This window comes from Bufo gargarizans, chromosome 1 (assembly GCF_014858855.1).
Source record: "Bufo gargarizans isolate SCDJY-AF-19 chromosome 1, ASM1485885v1, whole genome shotgun sequence".
Taxonomy (NCBI): Eukaryota; Metazoa; Chordata; class Amphibia; order Anura; family Bufonidae; genus Bufo; species Bufo gargarizans.
Window position 1 is genome coordinate 236,021,902 of NC_058080.1, and position 27,879 is coordinate 236,049,780.

At 45.1% G+C, this 27,879-nt stretch overlaps 2 protein-coding genes across 4 annotated transcripts in view; one reads left to right on the forward strand and one right to left on the reverse strand.

The window, feature by feature from the left end:
• LOC122924350 (ras-related protein Rab-34-like) overlaps positions 1 to 8,289 on the forward strand; it is a 43,900-nt gene extending 35,611 nt beyond the window's left edge. For all 3 annotated transcript variants that reach the window (XM_044275355.1, XM_044275373.1, XM_044275363.1), the window contains exon 11: positions 7,700 to 8,289. In XM_044275355.1, coding sequence (XP_044131290.1) covers positions 7,700 to 7,767 — 68 coding nt within the window. In that variant the 3' untranslated portion in view covers positions 7,768 to 8,289. The remainder of the gene's footprint in view (positions 1 to 7,699) is intronic.
• Positions 8,290 to 16,680: 8,391 nt separating this feature from the next.
• Positions 16,681 to 27,879, reverse strand: part of LOC122924372 (adenine phosphoribosyltransferase-like) — a 29,785-nt gene continuing 18,586 nt past the window's right edge. The window contains exons 4-6 of the mRNA XM_044275397.1: positions 24,270 to 24,416; positions 18,043 to 18,138; positions 16,681 to 17,240 (exon numbers count right to left, since the gene is read on the reverse strand). Of these exons, the coding sequence (XP_044131332.1) occupies positions 17,086 to 17,240; positions 18,043 to 18,138; positions 24,270 to 24,416 (398 nt within the window). The 3' untranslated portion in view covers positions 16,681 to 17,085. The remainder of the gene's footprint in view (positions 17,241 to 18,042; positions 18,139 to 24,269; positions 24,417 to 27,879) is intronic.

The following is a 27,879-nucleotide window of genomic DNA, read 5'->3' on the forward strand; positions in this document are numbered from 1 at the left end:
TTGACGCGCTCTGTCTGGCCATTCGACTGCGGGTGGAAAGCAGAAGAGAATGACAACCGAACCCCCAAGCGAGAACAGAAAGCCTTCCAGAATCTGGAAACAAACTGCGTGCCCCTATCAGAGACTATGTCTGAAGGAATACCGTGCAACTTGACAATGTGATCAACAAATGCCTGCGCCAGCGTCTTAGCATTGGGCAAACCAGGAAAAGGGATGAAATGCACCATTTTGCTAAAACGGTCCACCACCACCAGAATCACAGTCTTCCCCGAGGAACGAGGCAGGTCCGTGATAAAGTCCATGGACAGATGTGTCCAAGGACGGGAAGGAATGGGTAAGGGAAGGAGAGGACCTGATGGCCGTGAATGAGGGACCTTGGCACGAGCGCAAGTCTCGCAGGCTGCCACAAAACCCTCAACCGACTTACGAAGCGCAGGCCACCAGAATCTCCGAGCGATGAGATCCAGTGTGGCTCTTACCCCCGGGTGCCCAGCAAGGACCGTATCGTGGTGTTCTTTAAAAATCTTGTGTCTTAAAGCGAGAGGCACAAACAACCTCCCAGGAGGACAAAGATCAGGAGCCTCTGACTGGGCTGCCTGCACCTCTGCCTCCAATTCAGGAAAAAGAGCAGAGACCACCACACCTTCAGCCAAAATGGGACCCGGGTCTTCAAAATTCCCGCCTCCCGGAAAACAACGTGACAGGGCATCTGCCTTCACATTCTTAACTCCAGGGCGGAACGTGACAACAAAATTAAACCTAGAAAAGAACAACGACCATCTGGCCTGTCTCGGGTTCAGACGCTTGGCTGACTCCAAGTAGGCCAGATTTTTATGGTCAGTAAATACGGTAATAGGGTGTCTGGCCCCCTCTAGCCAATGGCGCCATTCCTCAAAAGCCAACTTGATGGCCAACAATTCCCTATCTCCCACATCGTAATTTCTCTCTGCGGAGGAGAGTTTTCTTGAGAAAAAGGCACACGGTCGCCAATTGGCAGGAGAGGAACCCTGAGACAAGACCGCCCCCACACCCACCTCAGAAGCATCAACCTCAACTATGAAGGGTAATGAAACATCAGGTTGCACCAAGATGGGAGCGGAAGCAAAACTCTCCTTGATATCAGAAAAGGCCTTACGCGCCTCTACTGACCAAGAAGAAAAATCTACCCCCTTTCTGGTCATATCAGTGAGTGGTTTAACAATAGAAGAATAATTCAAAATGAACTTCCTGTAATAATTGGCAAAGCCCAAAAAACGCATCAGCGCCTTTTGATTCTCAGGAAGCTCCCACTCAAGCACAGCGCGGACCTTCTCGGGGTCCATGCGAAAACCAGAAGCGGAGAGAAGAAACCCCAGAAATTGAATTTCTGGAACCGCAAACACACATTTTTCCAGTTTCGCATATAATTTATTCTCCCGCAGGATGAGCAAGACCTGACGTAAATGTTCCTTATGAGTTTTGAAATCGGGAGAAAAAAATCAAAATGTCATCCAAATACACCAATACAAATTTTCCCATCAAATGATAAAAAATGCTGTTCACGAAATGCTGAAAAACGGCTGGGGCATTCATCAACCCAAAAGGCATAACCAAATTCTCAAAATGGCCCTCAGGGGTATTGAAGGCCGTCTTCCATTCGTCCCCTTCTCTGACCCTGACCAGGTTGTATGCCCCTCTTAAATCTAATTTGGAAAAGACTTTAGCCCCAACAACCTGGTTAAACAGGTCCGGGATCAGAGGAAGCGGATAAGGGTCACGAATTGTGATATTGTTCAGCTCCCTGAAATCCAGACAAGGTCTTAAAGAACCATCTTTTTTCTTAACAAAGAAAAAACCAGCGGCAACAGGTGACTTTGAGGGTCGTATGTGTCCTTTTCTCAGACTCTCAGAGATATAAGCACGCATAGCGATCCTCTCAGGTTGGGAAAGATTGTATAAACGAGATTTAGGCAGCTTGGCGTCTGGGATGAGATTAATAGGGCAATCGTACTCCCTGTGCGGGGGCAAATCCTGAACTCCACTCTCAGAGAAGACATCCGAAAATTCAGAGAGAAAAGATGGTATAGTCTTAGTAGCAACCTCAGAAACAGATGTCGTGAGGCAATTCTCTCTGCAAAAGTCACTCCAACCATTTATTTGCCTTGCTTGCCAATCAATGGTGGGGTTATGTTTAGTGAGCCAGGGTAGCCCCAACACTAGAGGAGTCGGCAAACCGCTAAGGACGAAACATGACACATCCTCAACATGAGCATCACTCACAATTAAACGGATATTGTGAACTATGCCCTTTAATGACTTCTGAGAAAGTGGAGCGGAATCGATAGAAAACACAGGAATATCCTTTCTCAAAGCGCACACCTGGAAACCATAAGTTATCGCAAAGTGATTATCAATGAGATTAACCGCTGCTCCACTATCCACAAAAATCTCACAAAAAATGTTCTTGCTCTCTAGCGCCACCCTAGCCGGCAGGACAAAACGGGAACTACAAGCAAACGGAAAATCTTCAATTTCCGCCTCAATCCTGCCAATAGTAACAGACGGAACATTTTTCAAAGATTTTTTCCTCTTTGTTTCTTTATTATACCCAGAGAACTGCCTGAATCTCCTAGAGGGACAAATATTTGCCAAATGATTAATACCTCCACAACAAAAACAAACCCTCTCATGCGGGCTGAATCTTCTATTGTCAGAAGCAATCAACCCCAGCTGCATGGGCTCCTGCTCAGAAGGGGCTGACAGCGACTGAGACCCCTGCGCAGAGAATGGGACCGCTGCACAGTCCTGGGACCGAGTATGACAGGAAAGAGAGATCTCTCCTCTCTCTCTAAGACGCCTGTCAATACGAACGGCCTGAGACATAGCAGAGTCCAAAGAAATAGGCCTTTCATGAAAGGCAAATGCATCTTTCAATCCCTCTGAAAGACCATGGCAAAATTGACTTCGGAGTGCAGCATCATTCCAACCAGTATCAGCTGCCCAACTCCGAAATTCTGAGCAGTATATTTCTGCGGATTGTTTACCCTGGCATAGGAGACGTAGTCTAGACTCCGCCAGAGCAATACGATCCGGATCATCATATATCTGACCCAGGGCTAAAAAGAATTCATCCACTGAACGGAGGGGCCGTGCCCCCTCCGGCAGCGAAAAGGCCCAGGACTGAGCGTTACCCCTGAGCAGCGATATAATGATCCCCACCCTCCGTTCCTCATCACCAGAAGAATGGGGAAGAAGGCGAAAATGGAGTTTGCAAGCCTCTCTAAAACGCACAAAATTCTCACTACCCCCGGAGAACGTATCCGGGAGCGAGATCTTAGGCTCAGAACAAGCTCCATGAACGCAAGCTGAACCGGTCACCTGAAGCTGAGACAAAGTCTTACGGAGGTCAGCTACCTCCAATGAAAGACCCTGGAAGCGTTCAGCCAAAAGTGAAACCGGATCCATGCTTAAGACGGTTTTGGCGGCTTATAATGTCACGGAATGTGTACAGGTAACAAGGCAAAGCAGTCGCTGGATCCAAAAACTAAGGAACCAAGGGAGACCCCTGCAGAAGACCTGGCACTTTCCCTGGCTGCTCAGCCTATGCAAAGATCCTAATGGTGGAGGTTTGCATATCCACGAACCTTGACTATAAAGCCCTGAGCACCCTACTATAGTGAGGGGACACGACCACCGGCTCCCTACACAAGACACGGAGGGAGTCAGGGTCATCTGGGATCCAGCAAACAGATATTAACATATAAAAGTACACTTAGCTTTGAAGCAAACAGGAGGACAGATCAGCGTGCACACACACTCCAGGAAGAAATATAAGCCGCCCAGAAAAGCATTCTGGGGAGGCATTTAAAGGGAAGCAATTAAGACATGACAGCTGAGAGAGGCTGACGAGAGGAGGAGCTGAATACCACAACACAGAAATTCAAGGAGGAGGTTCTGAAAGGCCTCTGTCAGAGCTTCTCAGCTGTCTGGTTGTGACAGCAGGTAACTATGAATCTTCTACAATTGTACTATTGCTAAGTAACCATGGCAACCAGGGATGCAGTAGCTTCCTGGTTGCCATGGTTACCGATCGGAGCCCCAGCGATTAAACTGGGACTCCGATCGGAACTCCGCTGCCACCAATGATCGGGGGGGGGGGGGGGCAGATGGGAGGCCGCACACTGCCACCAATGGTTGTTACTACTATAGAGAGAGGGGGGGGGCCGATGGTGGGCGCACACTGTGCCACCAACGATTTTTAACTATAGAGGGAGGAAGGGGGGGGCGATGGTGGGCACACACTGTGCCACCAACGATTTTTAACTATAGAGGGAGGAAGGGGGGGCGATGGTGGGCACACACTGTGCCACCAACGATTTTTAACTATAGAGGGAGGAAGGGGGGGGGGCGATGGTGGGCACACACTGTGCCACCAACGATTTTTAACTATAGAGGGAGGAAGGGGTGGGGCGATGGTGGGCGCACACTGTGCCACCAACGATATTCAAACTGGGGAGGGGGGGTCTGCCCCCTGCTGCCTGGCAGCCCTGATCTCTTACAGGAGAATATGATAGTACAATTAACCCCTTTAGGTGCCGCACCTGAAGAGGTTAATTGTGCTATCATATCCCCCTGTAAGAGATCGGGTGGTGCCAGGCAGCAGGGGGCAGTCTTGTACCAAGTTTGCAGTGTATTCTAACTAGAAGCGTCCCCATCACCATGGGAACGCTTCTGTGTTAGAATATACTGTCGGAAATGAGTTTTCACGAAGTGAAAACTTAGATCAGAAAAAGCTTTTATGCAGACGGATCTTCGGATCCGTCTGTATGAAAGCAACCTACGGCCACGGATCACGGACACGGATGCCAATCTTGTGTGCATCCGTGTTCTTTCACGGACCCATTGACTTGAATGGGTCCGTGAACCGTTGTCCGTCAAAAAAATAGGACAGGTCATATTTTTTTGACGGACAGGATACACGGATCACGGCCTCGGCTGCAAAACGGTGCATTTTCCGATTTTTCCACGGACCCATTGAAAGTCAATGGGTCCGCGAAAAAAAAAACGGAAAACGGCACAACGGCCACGGATGCACACAACAGTCGTGTGCATGAGGCCTTAGACAGTTGTTTCAGGGTGTCTGCCTTTCATCAGTAAGTATGGCGTAGGATTCTGGCTGGCTGAGGGTGATGCTTTGAACGCCGCTTAGGCAGGGTGATGGCTCTCCTTAAAGAGACCAGCTGTGTATTGAGACTTTTTAGCAGTGCTGCAAGGTAAGGAGACTTATTGGCAATGCTCCATGGGGAAACATTATGCAAAGAGTTATCTCCAAGAGAAAGAGAACCATCTCACTAGCGCCACCTTAAGCCGAGTTCACACGAACGTGTGTGACCCGTGCTCGTGCTGCGGCCCGCAAATAGCGGGCCGCAATGCACGATCGCCGGCCGTAGGTCAGCCGCATCGGATCGCGGACCCATTCACTTTAATGGGTCCGCGATCCGCCCGTTCCGCTAAAAGATAGGACATGTTCTATCTTTTTGCGGAACGGAGGTACGGGACGTAACCCCACGGAAGCACTCCGTAGTGCTTCCGAGGGGTCCCGTCCCGTGCGGCCGTTCCGCTATTCCGGATTTGCGGACCCATTGAAGTGAATGGGTCCGCATCCGTGAATCGGAATGCACACGGAACTGTGGCCGTGTATTGCGACCCGCGATTTGCGGGCCGCAATACGGCCACAGATCACACACGTTCGTGTGAACTAAGCCTTATAAAGTGGTTCCCTATGAGTTAAAGTCCGACTTTTTAACAAGCTTTGGGACATGACCTCTTTGCATTTTTTTTTCCGTGAGGCATTGCCAATAAGTCTCCATACCATAGGGCACTGCTAAAAAGTCTCCATACACAGCTGGTTTCTTTAATGACAGCCAGCCCTCTACTAAGCTGCATTCAAAGCATCAGACTAAAGCCTCATTCACACGTCAGTGTTTCACGGACGTGTGCTGTACGTGTTCTCCACGGATAGCACACGTCCCCATTAATTTTAAAGTGTGTATTCAGACATCAGTGTTTTAGCTCTATTTTGTCCGTGTTCACTGATCCATCACGTCCATTATAGTCTATGGGTCCGTGAAAACCACGGATGCGACACGGATGCAATCAGTGTTGCATCCGTGTTTCACGGATCATTAAGAAGAGATGCTTTGAAAATTATTTTTCAGCTGTTCAGTGTCAGTGAAACACGGATGCAACACAGACAGCGAAAAAAACGAACACACGGATCCTTCACGGACAGCTTCACGGATGCATCACTGACCACCTGCTCACGGATTTGAGCACGGACACGGACGTAAATGAGGCTTCAGCCAGCATCTTACTCCATACTGATGAGGGGCAAGCACCCTGAAACAGCTGTCTACTGATGGATATTTGGCTTGACTACCTTCCCTTGTCATGTTCCAAGACTTGTTAAAACGTCAGATTTTGACCCATAGGGAGCCACTTCCAGAAGGTGGCACCAGCAAGATGGTTCTCTTTCCCTGGGAGATACCTCTTTGAATATTTTTTTTGGAGCACTGCTACAAATTCTTTGTACACAGCTGGTCTCTTAAGGAGAGCCAGCATCATGCCCCAACAAAAAAGTTCAAAATGATGTACTGATTATTTCTTTATTATACTCTTGTAGGGACAGGAGCCTTTTTATTCTGATATAGAGCTCTAAATCCTTTGCTTAGAACTAAAATTAACAGGGTATTCCATTACAAACAGAAGCTGGTCATCAAAGGTTAAAAAACAATGAGCTTATACTCACCTTGCCGATCCACTGCCATTCTGACGGTGCCGAGTGGCTGAGGCAGGTCGTTGTTGCCGCCATTTTCTGCGGTGTTGATACAGGAGCAGGAAGTAGAGGAAGCCTGCTGCCTAGTATTATTATTGAGTTCAGTGTATAAACAGTATGCAGTATTTGTAGTGCCCTGGAGCAAGGGTACTTTGGACTATGGACATTTGTTGATATTTGCCCCTATTGCTACTACACAAAGCCATCAACTCACTACTTTAGTGCACTTGAAAGGGTTAACTTGCACTATGATTTATGCCGTTGTTTACACATACTATTTTATATTGTTTAACTGCATTTTATATCAAGTTTGCACTGTTGTTGCATTATATCTGCACTGCCCTGTGGAAAAAGTTGATGTACAACCAGCTAATTGTGGGAGACTTTGGGACTTTCTATCTATGCACTGAGAAGTTAGAAACCACCTCAAACTCAGCCACTGCATATGCCTCTAAGGCCTCTTGCACACGACCGTGTGTCCCCCGTGGCAATATTGTGGCCCGCATAACGGATGCGGACCCATTCACTTGAATGGGTCCACAAATTCGGAGATGCGGAACGGAAGCACTACGAAGTGCTTCTGTGGTGTTCCGTTCCGTGCTTTCGTTCCGCAAAAAGATAGAACTTGTCCTATCTTTTTGTGGAATGAACAGATCGCGGACCCCATTCAAGTCAGAGGGGTCGCGATCCGCATGCAACTTGCCCATGACGGGTGCCCGTGCATTGCGGACCGCAGCACGGGGAGCACACGTTTGTGTGCAAGAGGCCTAAGCGTTTCTTAGGGGCAGCAGCAATCATTTGAAGAAGTGTCCTGAATTAAGTAAGGCTCTACCAGGATTCTGTGTGATGTCTCTGATGAAACGGTCATTTCTGTTATTTTTTTAGGAATCAACAGCAATGACAGCAACTTGTACCAAAGTTCAAAGAAGAACAAGTCTAAGTGTTGTCAGTGACAACGGGCAAACACATCATATGATTGCACTGCAAAGCACCAAAGTGTTGCACAGACATGAAAGAAGGAGGTTGCATATAAACTACATATACCTGTAAATGACTATATAGTTCTTGGTGCTCTGCTCTGTTCTAGGAGGTTATTCAGGGCCCCTCTTGTAATATTGCTGGATACCACAGGTACATTTTAATTGCATGCTGCCAGAGGATGAACAGTAGTACACTGCAGGGCAAAGGGCTGCTATTCATTTTCTAAGACCATTTAGTTTGTTAAAATATAATATGTTGATGTTTTTCATAACTCGTTCTTAGTTTATCAATATTCTGATAAAAGGGAGAATTAAATGCCAATCTTCCTTTTTCCCCATACATAGACAGTAGACGGTGCCTATTACCCTAAGTTCATATCTGAGCGTTTTACAGCGCGTTCAAACGCGCTGTAAAACGCTCAACACGTGAAAACCAATGCTTCCCTATGGCCCTGGTTCACACTTGAGCGTTTTACAGCGCGTTTGAACGCGCTGTAAAACGCCCGACGCATAAACAAGTTCTTGAGCTTTTTTTTGGGCGTTTGTCGCACGTTTTGGCCCATAGACTCATTGGACAACACTGCAGTCAATCACACAAACGCGCGTTTACTATTGCTAAAAACGCGCGTCTCAGAAACGCTCAGGTGTGAACCCAGGGTTAAGATCTACAGAGCTAACCAGGTGAGCCTGGTTAGGAGCCACCAGTAAATTGGGGATGTTGGGGGTTGTTTTCCTTTAACCCTTGTGTGTAACACTATGCACAGTATTTTGTGTCATTTTGAAGAACGTAACAATGCAAAAGTCTTTTATGACATAACCAAGAAGTCATTGGGCACATTGCAATAAAATTTCTTTTTGTAAAAGTACAATTATATTTTTATGGAAACGACAATGAATTATGATGTAAAATAAAACTTTTACATTCTAATGATTTAAAAAATGACTATTATGTCTAGTAAGTAAATGTCCTGCCACATGTTACTTGGGTTCATTCACTTGTCGCATACTATTCATGTAAAAGTATAATCATTTACTTAACCCCTTTAAGAGAATCTGTCACCATTTTCCACCCCCCAGAACTAGTGTCTTAAAGAGTCCCTGTACTTTCACACAATGTCATTTAATAGAGAATGGTGTAAATAACTAATTTCTAAATCACTTCATTAAAAAAAATACACCTGCATCCACCTGAAAAAAAGCTGTAAAGTCATGGACACTAGGGGTATCACTTCCACCTAAGGCAGTTCGGTGCGGATCCGTCTTGTATCTGCATGGACAGATCCGCACCGATAATGCAAACGCTTGTATCCGTTCAGAACGGATCCTTTTGTATTCTTCTTTTAAAAAAAAAAGTCTAAGTCAATGGGGAACAGATCCGTTTTCAATTGCACCATATTGTGTCAGTGAAAACGGATCCGCCCCTATTGACTTACAATGTAAGTCAAGACGGATCCGTTTGGCTCTGCATCGTCAGGCGGACACCAAAACGCTGCAAGCAGCGTTTTGGTGTCCGCCTGAAAAGCGGAACGGAGACCAAACGCAGCCAAACTGATGCATTCTGAACGGATCCCTATCCATTCAGAATGCATTGGGGCTGAACTGATCCGTTTTAGGCCTCATGCACACGACAGTTTTTTTTCACGGTCCAAAAAAACGGGGTCCGTGGGTCCGTGATCCGTGACCGTTTTTTCGTCCGTGGGTCTTCCTTGATTTTTGGAGGATCCACGGACATGAAAAAAAAGTCGTTTTGGCGTCCGCCTGGCCATGCGGAGCCAAACGGATCCGTCCTGAATTACAATGCAAGTCAATGGGGACGGATCCGTTTGAAAATTGAGCCACAGTGTGTCATCTTCAAACGGATCCGTCCCCATTGACTTACATTATAAGTCTGGACGGATCCGCTTGCCTCCGCACGGCCAGGCGGACACCCGAACATAACTTGAAGCGTCCCCATCACCATGGGAACGCCTCTACGTTAGAATATACTGTCGGATATGAGCTACTTCGTGAAACTCATTTCCGACAGTATATTCTAACACAGAGGCGTTCCCATGGTGATGGGGACGCTTCAGGTTAGAATACACTGCAAACTTGGTACAAGACTGCCCCCTGCTGCCTGGCACCACCCGATCTCTTACAGGGGGATATGATAGCACAATTAACCTCTTCAGGTGCGGCACCTAAAGGGGTTAATTGTACTATCATATTCTCCTGTAAGAGATCAGGGCTGCCAGGCAGCAGGGGGCAGACCCCCCCTCCCCAGTTTGAATATCGTTGGTGGCACAGTGTGCGCCCACCATCGCCCCCCCCCTTCCTCCCTCTATAGTTAAAAATCGTTGGTGGCACAGTGTGTGCCCACCATCGCCCCCCCCCTTCCTCCCTCTATAGTTAAAAATCGTTGGTGGCACAGTGTGCGCCCACCATCGGCCCCCCTCTCTCTATAGTAGTAACAACCATTGGTGGCAGTGTGCGGCCTCCCATTCCCCCCCCCCCCCCATCATTGGTGGCAGCGGAGTTCCGATCGGAGTCCCAGTTTAATCGCTGGGGCTCCGATCGGTAACCATGGCAACCAGGAAGCTACTGCATCCCTGGTTGCCATGGTTACTTAGCAATAGTACAATTGTAGAAGATTCATACTTACCTGCCTGCTGCTGCGATGTCTGTGACCGGCCGGGAGCTCCACCTACTGGTAAGTGAAAGGTCTGTGCGGTGCATTGCTAAAGAACTGTTCCGATCGGAACTCCGCTGCCACCAATGATGGGGGGGGGGGGGGAGATGGAGGGGGGCGATGGTGGGCGCACACTGTGCCACCAACGATTTTTAACTATAGAGGGAGGAAGGGGGGGGCGATGGGCACACACTGTGCCACCAACGATTTTTAACTATAGAGGGAGGAAGGGGGTGGGCGATGGTGGGCGTACACTGTGCCACCAACGATATTCAAACTGGGGAGGGGGGGGTCTGCCCCCTGCTGCCTGGCAGCCCTGATCTCTTACAGGAGAATATGATAGTACAATTAACCCCTTTAGGTGCCGCACCTGAAGAGGTTAATTGTGCTATCATATCCCCCTGTAAGAGATCGGGTGGTGCCAGGCAGCAGGGGGCAGTCTTGTACCAAGTTTGCAGTGTATTCTAACTAGAAGCGTCCCCATCACCATGGGAACGCTTCTGTTTTAGAATATACTGTCGGAAATGAGTTTTCACGAAGTGAAAACTTAGATCAGAAAAAGCTTTTATGCAGACGGATCTTCGGATCCGTCTGTATGAAAGCAACCTACGGACACGGATCCCGGACACGGATGCCAATCTTGTGTGCATCCGTGTTCTTTCACGGACCCATTGACTTGAATGGGTCCGTGAACCGTTGTCCGTCAAAAAAAATAGGACAGGTCTTATTTTTTTGACGGACAGGATACACGGATCACGGCCTCGGCTGCAAAACGGTGCATTTTCCGATTTTTCCACGGACCCATTGAAAGTCAATGGGTCCGCGAAAAAAAAACGGAAAACGGCACAACGGCCACGGATGCACACAACGGTCGTGTGCATGAGGCCTTAGGCTGCTTGTGAGAGCCCTGAAACGGATCTCACAAGCGGACCCAGAAACGTCAGTGTGAAAGTAGCCTAATTTGCAGTCCACTGCCTGTTGTCAGGGAAGATCCGTCCCTAGTAACAGACTCAGAAGAAGGCAGAGAGGAAGTAGTGGTGTGTCAGAGCTGGCTGAGACCATGAATTGCTGATAAAATAATTGCTTCTACACTGCTTCTGAAGATTACAGGAGCGTCCAGCCTTTCGGTAAGTGTGATCTCTCCCTCCTTATCTGTTCTGTGAGTTCCGGAGCTGAAAACAAACATAGTGAGAAGTAAAGGAAAGGACTTCTCTGCAGTACAGTGCTGGCAGAATCCACAGAAGGGAGATGCCCCCTGCTTGTGAGAGAAATGCGTCTAGCTGAACAGCTGAAGTAGAAAATACTTAGGCTGAAAAAGACATTAGGGAAGCAAAAAAAAACAAAACAATTCCTTCAGAGTTATGATTGTACAAAGTAGCACAGCCATTATGCAAAGTTTTTTGAAATCTCAGGTAGCTTTAAAATCTAATTTGAGTTGGATACTCCATAGCAGTCAATCACTATTATTCTGTAGCACTTAGGAGTCCCCTGTATTATTTCAAAGAGATAGGAATCCGGGGTGTACAAATTACCCATGGTAGTCCCCTTCTATCCCTTATGAGTAATGTCAACCCCTCAGCTGATGTCACAGGCCACCTTTCTTTAAATCCCTTATGAGCTAGCTGCACATACCAAATACTGGTCGGAAGTCACATCATTTTCAGTGCTGGACTCGGATTCAGGATTGAAGACATTAAAGGGGTTCTACGGGCCTTTATTATTGGTGAACTCTCCTCAGGATAGGTCATCAATATCAGATCGGCGGGGGTCCGACACTCCCGCCGATCAGCTGTATGAGGAGATGGTGCACCGCAGTGCACACTGACGTGTGAATGAGGCTTAAAGAGGTTCTCCCATGATTAATGTAAAAAATTAAAATCAGACATACAGTACATGACAGTCTCTTTCTAATAAAGCTAGAACCAGCCCTGTACCTCCCATGGATCCAGAGATCTCCCCATTCATTGCTCTGCTAGATTTATATCAAGCTGACAGCTCAAGGGGAGTGTCTTTTCTGCTGCAGCTCAGGGTGTGTATCTCAGCTCTCCCTATCACAGCTCAGGGGGTGTGTCTCAGCTCTCCCTATCACAGCTCAGGGGGCGTGTCTCAGCTCTCCCTATCACAGCTCAGGAGGCGTGTCTCAGCTCTCCCTATCACAGCTCAGGAGGCAGATAAAGGATGAATCTGAGCATGTGCGGCCATCTCTGAGCAGGTCAAGAGAAATAAGAAACAAAACAAAACAGGTGGCGCTATACAGCTACATTTTATTGCATAACTCAGTGGCTATGCTACATGTTTAATGACATACAATTACAAAAGTATTCAGATCCAGGTACTGGTTTTAAACCTGTAGAATATTTTTCATAGGACAACCCCTTTACGGAAGGTGGCAGAAGAGAACAGCAATTCTTTCATTGTTTTGGGGTTTTGTTTTTACGGCATTCATGGTGCAGTATAAATAACATGTGAATGGAAAGGCAAAAATAGAAAAAAAATGGTGGCTCACTCACTGTTCCACTTCTGGAGAGGTGCACTACCCCACAGCATTGCCAAGTGCTGGTATATAGAAAGTGGAGATTGAGAAATTGGTAGGGGGGTCACTCAATATCAGGCAGACACATGCATATATTGTATCCAAAATAAAATATTTAGTAAATCTTTAAGATGAGTAAACATAAATGTATCACATACACATCATAACATATCATAAAAAAATAAAAAATACAGCAATTTACAAAAAATCCCAATACGCATAATCCGGTATAGGAGTGGAACAATCGGGTCTATATCGCAATCGTATCAGTTCAGCTGAACTGGCCCCAGGATCATATGTTCATATGCACTCATAGATGTTATACGTCACACAAAGTCAATGGTATTATATTAGTTGTTTTACATTACCAAATCTTCATCTGTTATCGCCAATGTCCACCATCATCTGCCTGAAGCTGTAGGTGAAAATTTCCCCCGCTCTTGTAGATACGGTGCGATAGTGTAACCCAGTTCACCGTTGTGACCTGCCAGGACCTGCGTGGCGTCCCACGTGGTTCACTGTTCGGTCATGTGATTTAAAGTTTTCGAGCGGAAATTCGGATCACCTGTAGATGTGGGTAGTCGATTCGAAGATCGCTACTATCCCCAATATTGGAATGTGCGATTTTTGAAGTATGCAGTTATTGGAGCGCTCCTTTCTTGATGAGCCCTCACTGTTAATTTCCAACGTGTTTCGGGGTGAAACGACCCCTTCTTCAGTGCTTTAAACATAGATGGTCTCATGTCCTCCTTTATATGGCATCCATAATTAGGACAATCCCTTTAAGGAAGGTGGCAGAAGAGAACAGCAATTCTTTCATTGTTTTGGGGTTTCGTTTTTACGGCATTCATTGTGCAGTATAAATAACATCTGAACTTTGTACTGTGGCTTGTTCCGATTATGACAATACCAAATTTAAACAGTGCATTCGGAAAGTCTTCAGAGGCTTTCACTTTTTTCACATTTTGTTATGTTTTGGCCTTGTGCTAAAGTATAAAGAAAGTTCACATTTCTCCCTTCATTCTCCACTCAGTACATCATCAGGATAAAGTTAAGACAGAATGGTTGAAATCTTTGCTAATTTATTGAAAGCGGAAAAAAATTGGCAGTGATTATAGCTTCCTGTCTTTTTTTTTTTATGAGGCCACAAGGTTTGCACACCTGGATGGGGACCATCGGTGGACAGCGATTTTCAGGTGTCTCCACAGATGTTCAATTGAGTTCAATTCAGGGCTCTGGCTGGGCCACTTAAGGACATTCACAGAGTTGCTCTTAAGACACTCTTGTGTTATCTTGGCTGTGTACTTGGGGTCATTGTCTTGTTGGAAAGTGAACCTTCGGCCCAGTCTGAGGTCCAGAGCGCTTTGGATCAGATTTCATTAAAAAATCTCTGTACTTTGCTCCATTCAGCTTTCACTATTGCCATCTAAGAGGTTAAACTTGGGGTTATTTCTGATCCCTGCCACTGCAGAGTGAGTATAAGGTGCCGCTGAGTTGTTATGGCATACGGAGGCCTAACAATGGTCTCCAGGTCTGCCATGTACTGAAGTCTATTAAAGAGCTTATCCTGGAAATACTATAGATGACTTATCCTGAGGGATTCTCAGCTGTTAGGAAAGGCCAGGCAGAGCGCCGTGGCTTGTTCCTAGGCCATCTGATGTCACTGTACATCTGTCACATGGCCTGGTTACAGCTCAGCCCCATTGAAGTACAGCCGCTAAACTATGTACGGCGCTGTGCTTGGTGACCTGTTGGGAGCCTGCATCTCTCACCAGAGTTCCACTGGGCGCGGCAGCTCCCTGGAACAGCTGATCAGTGGGGGTGCTAGGACTCGGACACCTGCTGATGTGATAATGATGACCTATCCTGAGGTTAGGACATCACGATCATTTCCTGGATAACCCCTTTAAGCTTGGACAGAAGCATTGCTTATTATTCTGCCTGTCAGCACTGATAGTCAGGTGTAATATACTGCTCTATGTACAAGTAATATCTTTAAAAAGAAAAAAAAATATCTTAAAGTGTAAAAAAAAATTGGTTAGAATCCTGGTATGTGCAGGGGTGATGTGTAGTTTAAGATTTCACACCACAGTTTTTAAAGAGAAGTAAAAAAAAAAAAAAATTTGATCTTCTCTCAAAAGCAGTTCTTAAACAAAGGTCTGCCAGGTCCCAAAGATATTGGGGCAAATTTACTAATGTTATTTGACCTAAACCATATCGTAAAATGTCTTTGAACATAGGGGGAGATTTATCAAACATTTTCCAAAGGAGCTCTGATAAATGAAAGGTGGAATCTGATTGGTTGCTATGGACAACTAAGCCAGTTTTCCTTTACACCAGTTTTGATAAATACTTTGGTGTATTTCAGTTGTGCCACTATCTGCAACTTCCCCCCACTCACCATGAATGGGTTATTGTGCATTCCCCGGGGCCTACTTACTCCACATAAAAACTCCCCTTTTTTACCCCCCAACCTCTCACGCCCCTTAAATGAATACACACAGTCCGAGTTGGATTAAATCGGCCACAGCAGCCGTTTATTAATAATTAAATAAATACATAACATATATAAATATATATATATATATATAAATATATAACAATAACTTTTTCCATACCCCCTGACGAGGGAGGTCATAGAAGCCCCACTTCCATCTTGCCTCCAGCCACAAAACTCCAGCTCGGAGACACTAACTGACGGACGCCTCTCTGAACGAACCTAAAAATGCCCCAACTATGAGAGTCCAGCCCCCCTCCTGGGGGCCCTCCCATTTTCCACACCATTCAAGACCACCAGCTTCTATGACCTTTCCCCGCCACGACTGCCGCGACATCACTCACCACCATCATCCTCCCCACAGAACACCCAAAAACAGGGCGGGTGAAAGGGAGATGTCCGCTCTCATGCTCCTCTTCTCCCGAAATGGCGCCGGTCCGTTAGCTCCGCCCCCTCTTGAAGCCCCGCCCATACCCTGCGCCACTCTGCCTCCTCACTATCCTAACCCTTCCTAGCCACTCCTCGGCCCGGAGCTCAAAACCCCTCATGCAGGCCTACCTCCAGCGTCTGGCCTTTCTGGTCTAAAATTCTGGGCGTGGCGTGGGCGAGAAGGGGACAGGCCAGGAGGCCCGTCTCATTTACCATTTTCTACGCCTGTTTTAGGCATAGAAAAAGGTCTAAATGTAAGACAGCTCGCAAGCTGTTTTACATTTAGAACTGGCGCTGTATACGCCGAAGTTATTCAGAGGCCTGCGCCTCTTCATAACTGCGGCAGATACACCGCCAGCTTAAGGCTGTATTAAGACTGCCGGCTTAAATGCTGGGCTCAATAAATGTGCCCAATAATGTTCAGTTTATGAAGTAAATGCATCAAAAAGAATAATGCACCGCATCTTGCTCAATACGAGGGTGTGGCTTAATTGGGGAAATAGTCTGGCCTAGCAGAAAGGGGGTGTGGCTTAATATGTAAAAATGTGCACCAAAATTGCATCATAATTTAAGCGCAAAATAAGCCGACCAACGTGTCTAGTCATGAACCAAATTTATCATCCAGCACCAGCCACTGTGATAAGTCTAGCGGATCGTTAAACTGCCTGTTTAAGTCAGGATTAGTAAATCTGCCCACATATATGCAGATCCCACCAAAGAACACCTTCATTTGTTTAGTTAAACAGCTTGTTAAAGCTTACATGAAATGTACACTGACAGGCAGATGTCTGGTGTTTGCTTTATTTCAGTATTAGGCAGGTAAAATATCCAATAGAGAATTTATTTTCCAGGCGGATTAATCTCTACAAATAGTTCACAGTCTTGAAACAGTGGGAAAAAAAATCAAGAAATATTACTACTTTCTTCACCCTTTTTGCAATGCAGAGGTGCTGTGAGTTCCCGCTGTAAATGAAGACACCAGGACAATCTTACAGTCTCTGATGCACTTCTGACCTGCATCTCATGGAGGCGCACTCACATCACAGTTTCTGCATCATAATTCTGTTGTATGGTAACTACTTATTCAGGCCTTTAATAAGACGTTACTGGAATAGAGATGGAACTACCTCATTCCGATGAATGCAGATACACTATGGTAATGTCCTAACTTTTCTGCTGTTTTTCGAAGGCATGAAAGCTCTCCAAGAAATGTCTGTTAAACTGGCTTCTTATGTCATCAGGAACACAGTCAGAACATTTGTAGTTTTCTCTCACCCATTTGCCTCCATCACTGTCCTCAATACAGATGGTAGCAACTCCTATATGAAAAAGACAATCATTAATCCAGTGACTTGTATGTATATAGCCCACTCCCATCTCATCATCACACTAACCAGCCTGTTTACCACTGCTCTAGACTATTGTAGCATGTAAGGCCGGGTTCACATCACCGTTTAGTTTTTCATTATGCTGATCCATCAGAAGAACAGAAATCAACAACTACAAAAAAGTATCCCGTATTTTAAGCATTTATTATGCTCAGTTTTAAAACAGTTTTAGCCATTTTCTTCCGAGATCCGTTATTTTAGACAGAAAAAAAAATACTTTGTGTAGGACTTTTTTCCCATCTAAAATAACGGATCACAGATGGAAATGGCTACGAATGCAAAATGTGCATAACTGAGCATAACGGCTGCTTTAGAGGATCCTTTTTTTTCTGTTCTTCTGACATATCAGAAGAAAGGAACACTAAAGGGTAATGTGACCCTAACCTAACATATACAAAATATAGCATAAATTGCATAGAAGTTAGTTGTTTCATTCTTCTATTTAGAGACTGTGACGGCATGTTTAGCAATAATCTATTGTAATCCAATGTATGTTGTATTTTAACACTGGGTGCATTGAACTAGATTAACACATAGTCACTCAGATCCAGTCATATTTTTGTGTTCTTTTTTTAAAATTAGTTATTGGGTATATGGCTGACGGTGCTCGTGACAAGTTTCCACATTGCATCAGCTGGTGAGCGTCTCCATACATGGATTTACAATTGTTCCATGCAAGCTCCCAACAAAATCCCAAACACACTTTACCCCCTTTAACATTTTTGGTTCTTACCTGCAACAATCCCACCTTGATCTTCTACCAGTTTAATAGCAGCTCTCATAGTTCCTCCTGTCTCAATCCACTGATCCACTAACAAGATGCGCACACCTAGAAACACATATCCTGGGCATGAAACCTCTTTCTAACCTTTACACCCAAGAAAAGTATTTAGGATTATTTGTAGCACAGGTACGAGCCATTCAGCATTGCATTCGTCTATAGTTCCTTTAGATTAAAATAATACTGGACAAAAGGGCTTTTATGATGCCCAAAATGTAGGAATTAAAGGGGTCATCTGGTGTAGAAAACCCACTTTCAAATACAGTACCCTAAGGCCCCTTTCACACGAGCGAAAACGGACAAGAATAGGACATGCTCTATCTTTTTTGCGGGGCTATGGAACGGATATACAGATGCGGACAGCACACTGTTGGCTATCCGCATTTTTTGCAGACCCATTGAGATGAATGGGTCTGCATACTATCCTCAAAAAACACGAAACGGATGCGGAAACAATATACGGTCGTGTGAATGTAGCCAATTTTGAGTTAAAGGGTTTCTGTCACCAGAAATACCTAAATTAAACTGTCTGACAGGTGCTAATGTCACCTGAACCTAACTAGCTTATTCCTAGTTTTATCCATGACCCCGTTACTCCATAAATGTAACTTTTATAATATGCAAATTAGCCTCTAGGAGCGGGGGGGGGGGGGGGGGGGGCTTGTTCCTGCTCCTAGAGACTCCGTTCTCCCACCTCTGTCACCTCCCTCCAAGTCTTGATTGACAGGGCCAGGCAGCATTCGCATCCTCCTGCCGGCCCTGAGTGCATGGTAAATCTCGCGCCTGCGCCATGCCATTCATTATTCAGCGCAGGCGCAGTAAGGAAGTTGGCAGCCAGTGAGCGTCCTTCCTTCACTATGCCTGAGCTGAATACTGAACGGCACAGCGCAGGCGCGAGATTTACCATGCACTCAGGGCCAGCAGGAGGATGCAAACACTGCCTGTGGCCCTGTCAATCAAGACTTGGAGGGCCATTCAAGCTATAAAGGCTGGGCAAACCAATTGGGTGAAGAAGAGGTGGGAAGAGAGATACTTAGAGGGTGGAGAGATTTTAGAAAACATATCCTATCGAAAAATTGGAGGGAAACCCAACTAAAAATTATGCACAGGGCAATATATGCCTTTAATATACCTCCCTCGGCCATTATGCCAGATAAACAAAGTGTCCTAAATGTAGTGAACCAAAGTCTGATCTATATCATGGGTTATGGAGCTGTCAGAAACAGTTTTTTTTTGGGGTTGATACCCATTCTCTAATCAAGACGTTAAGTAAGCTCACGATACCCATGGATTGTAAAATGGCCTTGTTTCATTCAGGTGGTGGAGGAACTCACCCTACAGGGGGCAGTGTCACTCATCTACCACCTGTGGCACACACTATTATCATGGCGGCAAAAAAAATGCATCCTAGCAGACTGGTTACTTCCACAGACCCCAACTGTTAAGCCTCATGCACACGTCTGTGGAACATGGACCGTGTGATACAGGCCTGGATGTCTTCTGAGTGCAGGAGCGCACAGCGTCATTGGTTGCTATGACGCCGTGCGCTTCCTGCTGCCACCGCAGTACAGTAATACACTGGTATAGATCATACCAGTGTAAGTAATTTTGACAACAAAAAAAAATCCAGTGGATAGAACAGTTAATAGCAACCAAAGATAAAGAGAGTCAGGCAAAAAGATTTTTATTTTTTCTTAAATCAATTTTTATTTACCAAAATAGGTAAAAAGTTAATAGTAACACAGAGTATCACATTACTAGGTTTGTACAAAGACAGGAGCTACCTGAGATACATAAAATCACATTATGTAAGCACAGGAAAAGGTTAATGACAGAGCCTGAATCATCATCAAGCAAGTACAAAGCATATTATCATGTGGTTAATACTTCATTGGCCGGACTTCTTTGCTTAAGTGGAAAGAAAACAAGATCCCATAATGCCTCAGAGAGGTAGCCTCCAATTTTGATTAACAGGCCATTTAGGGTGTAGGTGGAGCGTTCAAGTGTGAAATATCGGCTAATTAGTGGAAGGGGAGAATCTGTATGCAAAAAATATAAACAATAGGAGGGCACTCAAATATCCAGGACCACCAAAAACAGCTGCCTATGACCACATTTATTATAAAAAATAATTGACATAAAATTGTACATACATGAAATAAAATAATACAATGTGAGTGTGGTACGAATGTGCCCTCTTGGGCATAAAAAACAAGCAATATAATGGTACCAAACAAGTAATGTAATAACCGCTCTTGCAAACTGTGGGCTTGATCCTAGGTAGGCACTCTGAGTCCCAATGTAATGTCCTCTGGGGATCTACACTGGTGTTAGTCTATAAGTTAGACCGCGCTGCCATAAGTAACGTAGCGATGGTATAACGATGAGTATAGCCCCATGGGGCAAGGTACATTACCCCTCTTCTTTTGCTTGGCGGAGATGGAGAGCAGTCCTTGCTTCGCCGCCCGGACTCACCTCGGCGTCCCGTGTGGTCTCTAGGTCTGATACGCGGCGTCCCACGTGACCTGGCGGCACACCACGTGATACACGCGGCTCATTAGGGAACAGATCGATTAATGCTATGTTGGGTCCTAAAGTCCGGACCATGCAGTTATCCACAACTCCAGTCGCTAGAGATCCAGGGGGCTACCTATTGGTATCGGCACCTCAGGAACTCGAAAGGAGGACTTGAAAAAAGAAGAACTTTGCTGTCTCGAACCGGACGCGTTTCAGGGATCACACCCTTTCCTCAGAGAATCTGTATGCAGACCACAAACGCCACTGTTTCATGAATTGAGCATGAGTACGGGATTCCCATGCAGACATTTCCTTAAAACAATAAAGCTGGTCTATCTTCTGTTTCCATTGCTCAATTGATGGGAGGGATGTCTGCAACCCAAATTTTTGAATGATTAGCCGAGCCGCTGTAAGCAGCTGTTTGAAGATGTGAGGGGGGGGGGGGGGGGGGTGGTTCCTCCTCCTCAAAATGAGAAAGTAGGGCCCTGGAGGGCGAAGCCTGTATGGAAGTGTGGCATATTTGGTTGCCGATATGAAAAATGTCACTCCACCAATTCTTTATTGAGGGACAGTCCCACCAAATGTGGTGAATAAACGTTTCCTTGTCCCCATGGCATCTCCAACATCTGTCTGAGGCATCCTCGGAGAACAAGCAGGACCTGTCTGGTGTTATATACCACCTAGTGAGGAGTTTATAGCTATTCTCCTGAATCTGGACACACCTAGAGATTTTATGGGTGGACCGAAAGAGTTTGGGGAGAATAAGAAGGGGAAATTCTCTTCCTAAGTCTTTCTCCCCACTACGGATGAAAGCAGGCTTTGTAAGTATTGGGCCAGACCTCAATCTGTTGTAAAGTTGTGAAACTAACTTTTTAGAAAGCTTAAAATCTATTATTAAAGACTCGAACCATCCCAGCGGACAAAGTAGCTCGCCTCTTAGATTGTTATTCAACAAGAAAAATCTAAGGAAGGAGATTAGAGGTAGACCGCAAGGTTTGGGTTTTAGGATCTCTTTCATCTGATTGATACCCATAATTTTACCGTTGGGTTCTATGAAGGAAGTTAAGGGGATGGATGATTTCCGTAATTCCCGTGGGGTGGAATATAACCTAATTGGGGTGTTAGTGCCTACTATATCACTGACTAGAAGCAGAGGAGAAGGAAAGGGGACAAAGCAGTGTGTAGAACATAACCATTTCCAAGCGTCTAGGGTAGCCTGAAGCACTGGGTCTGAGGATAAGGGGGTAGAAGGTAAGCTTGAATTTCCTAGAAGAAGGGAATGCAGGGAACTACCCATTAAATGTTGTTCAATGGGGACCCATAGTTTATCCGGATTAGACCGTAGCCATTCCACTATTCTAGACAAAAGAATTGCTTTACCGTATAGTTCAGGATCTAGGAGACCTATCCCTCCACTCCCTACTGGCTTAGAGAGAAAGGAGAGTGATAGTCTAGGTTTTTTTCCGTTCTATATAAAGGATCTAAATTTTTTCCTGATTGAGTCATAGTAGGGCTTAGGGATTGGAATTGGGAGAGCTTGTTGGAGATAGGTGAGGCAAGGCAAAAATATTTTTTAAGAAATGGAAATCCTTTATTATATGTTGTTGTGATGACAAAGAGAGAGAGAGAGAAGTTAGTCAATCCCTATAGATACACTCAATGGTATCTGCTGGAAGAGCTTAAGGGTACATTGGGTAAACTAAAGAAAGCTCCTAGTTAGCAGACAAAAATGAAAACGTTACTACGCTGAGTAAGAAAATGTATGGCTACATGTTGTCTTCTTTACTTTATTGCAACAGACTCAGAAGGTAAATTTTTTAAGGTAATGTATTCATGTATTTACGTTGTTATAACATCTATGTTGTTTCATGTAAAGCTTAAATATTAAATATAAAAAAGGAATAAAATATCTTTTGGGGAAAAAAAGACTTGAAAGGAGGTGACAGAGGTGGGAGAACGGAGCCTCTAGGAGCAGGAACAACGCCCCCGCTGCTCCTAGAGGCTAATTAGCATATTATAAAAGTTACATTTATGGATAAATGGTGGAATGGATAAAACTAGGAATAGGTTAGTTAGGTTCAGCTGACATTAGCACATCGCTCATGTCAGCCACTTAAATTTAGGTATTTCTGGTGACAGAAACCCTTTAAAGGGATTGTGTAGTGGGTAAATCCTCAGGATAGGTCCTCAATATCAGATTGGGGGCTCCCACAGATCTGACTCCCGGCCCCCCACAGATCAGTAGTTTGAAAAAGTAGCGGCGCTTCCCCTTCATAATTACCTGCGCGTCACCTCGCTTGTAGAGGCGGTGCAGTGTAAATACAGCTGCTCGTACCATTCAAGTGAATTACACTGCACCACCTCTACAAGCAAGACAACACGCAGGTAATTATGAAGAGGAAGTAATGCTCTCACGCGGGCGGCTGCCTCTTCAAACCGTTGATCTGTGTGGGTGCCAGGTGTTGGACCCCCGCCGATCTGATACTGATGACCTATCCTGTGGATAGGTCATCAATATTTACCCACTGCTCAACCACTTTAAAGAGGAGAATCAATCACAACCCCTATCAGTTAGCCAGAGTAGAGAGCATCTCCCACCACATCTGACTACCATTTAAACAGCCCATTGATTTCAATGAGCACCTTGTAATGTTTAATTCCCCCTGTGGTGGCGCTGCTGAGAAACTGGCCACTTGCTGCCCCCACATATTATGGCCGATCACATGGGTGACAACTTGTGTTCAGCTTAATTTTTCAGGGTTTTAACAAAAAGAATGGACCATCTAATTCTCTGACAATGTATCCTTCAAATGTAACCGTCCATACATTTTAGACTGCTTTTCCTCCTGCTATTCCTTCATGCAAATGCACACTCGGCTGAGTATGGATGTGTTCTGAATGGGGAGTGTAAGTCACTGTCAGGCTCCTCTCATAACAGTTTAGCTCCATGGAAAACAAAAGGATTGGGCATATTGAAATCCAACTGCCTGATTATCCCCCCCCCCCCCCCCAACATCTCATGTTGTAACCTATGTGGATAGGAAACAATAGATGCAGAATTGCCCCCCATGTCTATAATATACATGTATAACGTGCTTCACACTCTAAAGCAGGAATGCCCAACCTATGGCCCTCCAGCTGTTGCAAAACTACAACTCCTAGCATGCCTGGACAGTCTACAGCATGGATGTCAAACTCATGGCCCTCCAGATGTTGCAAAACTACAACTCCCATCATTCCCTGATAGCTGTAGTATGCCCAGGCATGATGGGAGTCATAGTTTTGCAACAGCTGGAGGGCTGCAGGTTGGGCATCCCTGCTCTAAAGTCTAGTGATCACAAAGCAACCTTACAAACACAAACCACATCATGTAGCTGTGTTTGGTAATTGCATGGGGTAATATCATCTCTGCGCAATGACCTGATCTTCTCAAGATGGGGAGTTGTTGCAGCGAGATAGCAATGTACAGTATGTCCTGCTGCCTCTAGACCAGGGCTGGCCAACCTGCGGCCCTCCAGCTGTTGTAAAACTACAATTCCCACCATGCCCAGCTGTAGGCTAATAGTTGTAAGCAGTCTAGGCATGCTGGTTGTTGTAGTTTTGCAACAGCTGGAGAGCCGCAGGTTGGCCAGCCCTGCTCTAGACTCCTGATGATCTCTTACCTTGCTTAATGGCATCAGTCCGGATCTCCATGTTTTTTTCCTTTCCAGAGTAGTCAACATATGTCTGGCTATTTGTCTTGACACATAGGTGGCCAGCTTTCCTGATGGCTAAAAAACCTTTCCCCAAATGTGAGGCGATAGCAGCTCCTGTGCGGGAAGAATAACGGGCACATTTGTTAAAGCCAGTAACCTCGAAGAATATAATATATAATCCACAATAATCTCTACTCAAGCTGTCTGTTATTTTCAGTGGCAAATGCAGGATTTTTGAAAGGGGGGTGTCCAAGCATGCTGGTACCCACAATGTAGACAGCCCCCTTAGCTGATCTTAGAATAATTAAGTTATACTCAGTATTTATGGTGTTCTGGGATAATAAGGGGTTAATGGTGATATTCACTACTGGTCTAGCAGGGTTATATGTTATTTCTAATACCCCTGGAGGCCAGGTATGGTTATAGGGTTGCCACCCAGCCAGTAGCTCAGCGGCCAGGCCAGTAATTTAGTTCCCCTGTTGGTGCCGGTAATTTCTTTCTACCGGAAATAATAATTGCCGGTATATTCCTATATGGGCTGTTACTAATGAGCGCTTCCATTGTAGAGTGCTCATTTGTACAGCCTTTAACTCACGCCCCCCACTTGTGTTTTAAGAAGACGAAAAATAAAAATACCTCACCTCTTCTATTTGATCACGCAGCGGTGAACACTCGCTGCTGACTGGATGTGCAGGACAGGACCTGCTAGACATCATCGCACTGGAGCGCAGGTCCTGTCCTGTACTTCCAGTCAGCAGCGAGTGTTCACTGCGACGTGATCAAATGGAGTAGTGTTCTTTTTTTTTGCACAGAGAAGAGAAGGGGTCATTACTATTACTGGGGGGGGGGCACTACTGGGGGCATTACTGTTACTGGGGGGGCACTAATGGAGGGCATTACTATTACTGGGGGCACTAATAGTGCATTAATATTACTGGGGGGCTCTAATGGGGACTCAATTATTTCTGGGGATGCTAATTGGGGCATTAATATTGGGGGGCACTAATTGGGCATTATTAATTCTGGGGGGGAACTAATGGGGGCATTACTATTACTGGGAGCACTAATGCAGCAACCTTATATAGTTAAGGAGCTAACACCTAATATTCCTGTTGGTTTGGGATGGTGAAAGGATTAATCGTGGTGGTATAAGTCAGGAAAGTGTATCTATCATTTACCTTTATGTAATCTAAATAGAGCTAGAATTCTTTACTGCAGTCACAGCTCTGTTTTTCTGCTAAAAGAAAAAAATCCAAAGCCCCTGTTTACCACTGGGGGAAAAAATAGCAGTTGCCACTAGGGGGAGCTCAATGATAAATGCATCTTCAGTTAACTCCCTCTAGGGGCAAGAGAACAAGTTTTGTCATTTAAAAAAAAAAGACCTGTCATCATGGAAAATCAGTGTAATCTGCAGGCAGCATGTTATAGAGCAGGAGGAGCTGAGTACTGTAGATTGATATATAATTTTATGGGAAAAGATTCAGTAAAACTTGTAACTGTCATTTAATTTTCTTCAGTAATACACCCTATTAGGCAATTTTTTTTGCTTATTACATTTTTTCCATTAACAAGTCTCTGAGCATTGCTAAGGAAATTCTGTCTTCAGTTTGTACTGTATACTTGGAAAAAGAAAATGGCGGCTCACTCACTTTCCCACTTTTGGAATGGTGCACTGCCCCTCAGCACTCCCAAATGCTGGTAGATAAAACAGATTTGAAATTTTTAGGAAGGGGGTCACTCAATATTTAGGCAAACACAAAATGGATTGGTATCCACAAAATTTTATAGGTTTAAAATTATAAACACGCTACAATATTACATATAACACATATAAAACATCTCTTAAAATACAATCGTATGTATAATATATACCGTACTCTGATACCACTAAAATTGCAATATCCCGATATATATGATATATACCGCACTCTGATGTCACTAAATTGCAATGTCCCGATATATAGCAATATGATTAGCGTGAGTGACAAGTCTATCTAATTAGGTTGGGTTACTATGAACAGGAGCTGTAAATGGTGGTAAGTTGGTTGTACGTTACCATCCAATGCCCGCTTGGTCTCTCGCTGGACCTGTCTCCGAATCGGTGAAGTCTCCCGCTCCTCTGTGTAGAGCGCAGCACTGTTGCAAACGTTGTTTGTGGTTACCTTCCAGGACCTTACGTGGCGTCCCACGTGGTTCACTGCTTAGTCATGTGCTGCTGACGTCTTTTTAGGCGGGGATTTCAAATCACCTGAATTCGGTAGTAATAAGTTCCAAATATTCTATGATGCACGTCAAGGCTTATGATGTAGAGCGTTCTTGTTTCGATAATCCCTCACTGTTGTCACCAAACACGTTTCGGGGTAAAGGGACCCCTTCTTCATAGGTTTTAAACCTATACAATTTTGTGGATACCAATCCATTTTGTGTTTGCCTAAATATTGAGTGACCCCCTTCCTAAAAATTTCTAATTTGTACTGTATACTGAATACAGATAACAGGATAGGTCATCAATATCTGAGTGGTGGGGGTCCGACTCCCTTCCCACCAATCAGCTATTTGAAGATGCCCACTGGTGAGTGCTGCAGCCTCCTCACAGCTAACTAAGCACAGAGCAGTACATCGTATAGTGGTTGCGCTTGGTATTGCAGCTCAGGCCTATTCACTTTAAGCCATTTGACCAATGAATGTAACATTAGTAGCTAGGAAAACACCAGAGCGCCGCAGTGGACAGCTCACTGGTGGAGGTGCCAGGAGTCGGGTCCTCACCGATCAGATATTGATGGCCTATCCTGAGGTATGGGCTAACCATTCTGTTCCTCCCCTCTTGGTAGAAGTAGGCTGGTCCTGCTTCCTGTCATAAGGGGGAGTTCGAGTCCAGAGAAAGAGGAGATAGGAAGCACATGCAGGAGCTCATATTCAAATGGACCATAACTAGTTCTTTTATAAGACCTGCACTCCAAGAAGAGTATCATAATCAAGAACACTACTTTCAAAAACCTTTATTGTGCCTAGACAGCACAGTGATCTGCAAAATCACAGCATTGCAGACCCTGCTTCAGGTGAGGGACTACAATTCAGACACCCTTCACTTAGACACGCCTGTATCACATTGTGGGCACCTATATCCACAAGGGCCTTCTAGTGCGATTTAGTTGCCACATAACCAGCCACCATATTTATATAGTTATAATTAAGTAATATTTAAGTATTTTTATTTTCTCCATTTCTGGAGAACCCCTTTAAATGAATATATAAGGATTTACACTGAATTTCCCCCAAAAAACTATGTATAAATCTGTTCAGCTCCCTCCACTCTATACCATGCTTCCTGCAGATTGCACTTCATTTTCACAGTGACAGTTTCCCTTTAACTGAAGACTCTAAAAGGTTGGTGGATTTTTTTGGCACCAGAAACACTCCCTACCAAGCCAACCCCCCCCCCCCCCCCCCCCCACACACACACACATGCAATCCTACATTTTATAAGTGTAGCTAGATGTTCTAAATTGTTCTAGCAGTGATGTGCCATTCTTGCACACATGGTATATATAGCGCTTGGACAGGGAGTTGTTTTTAG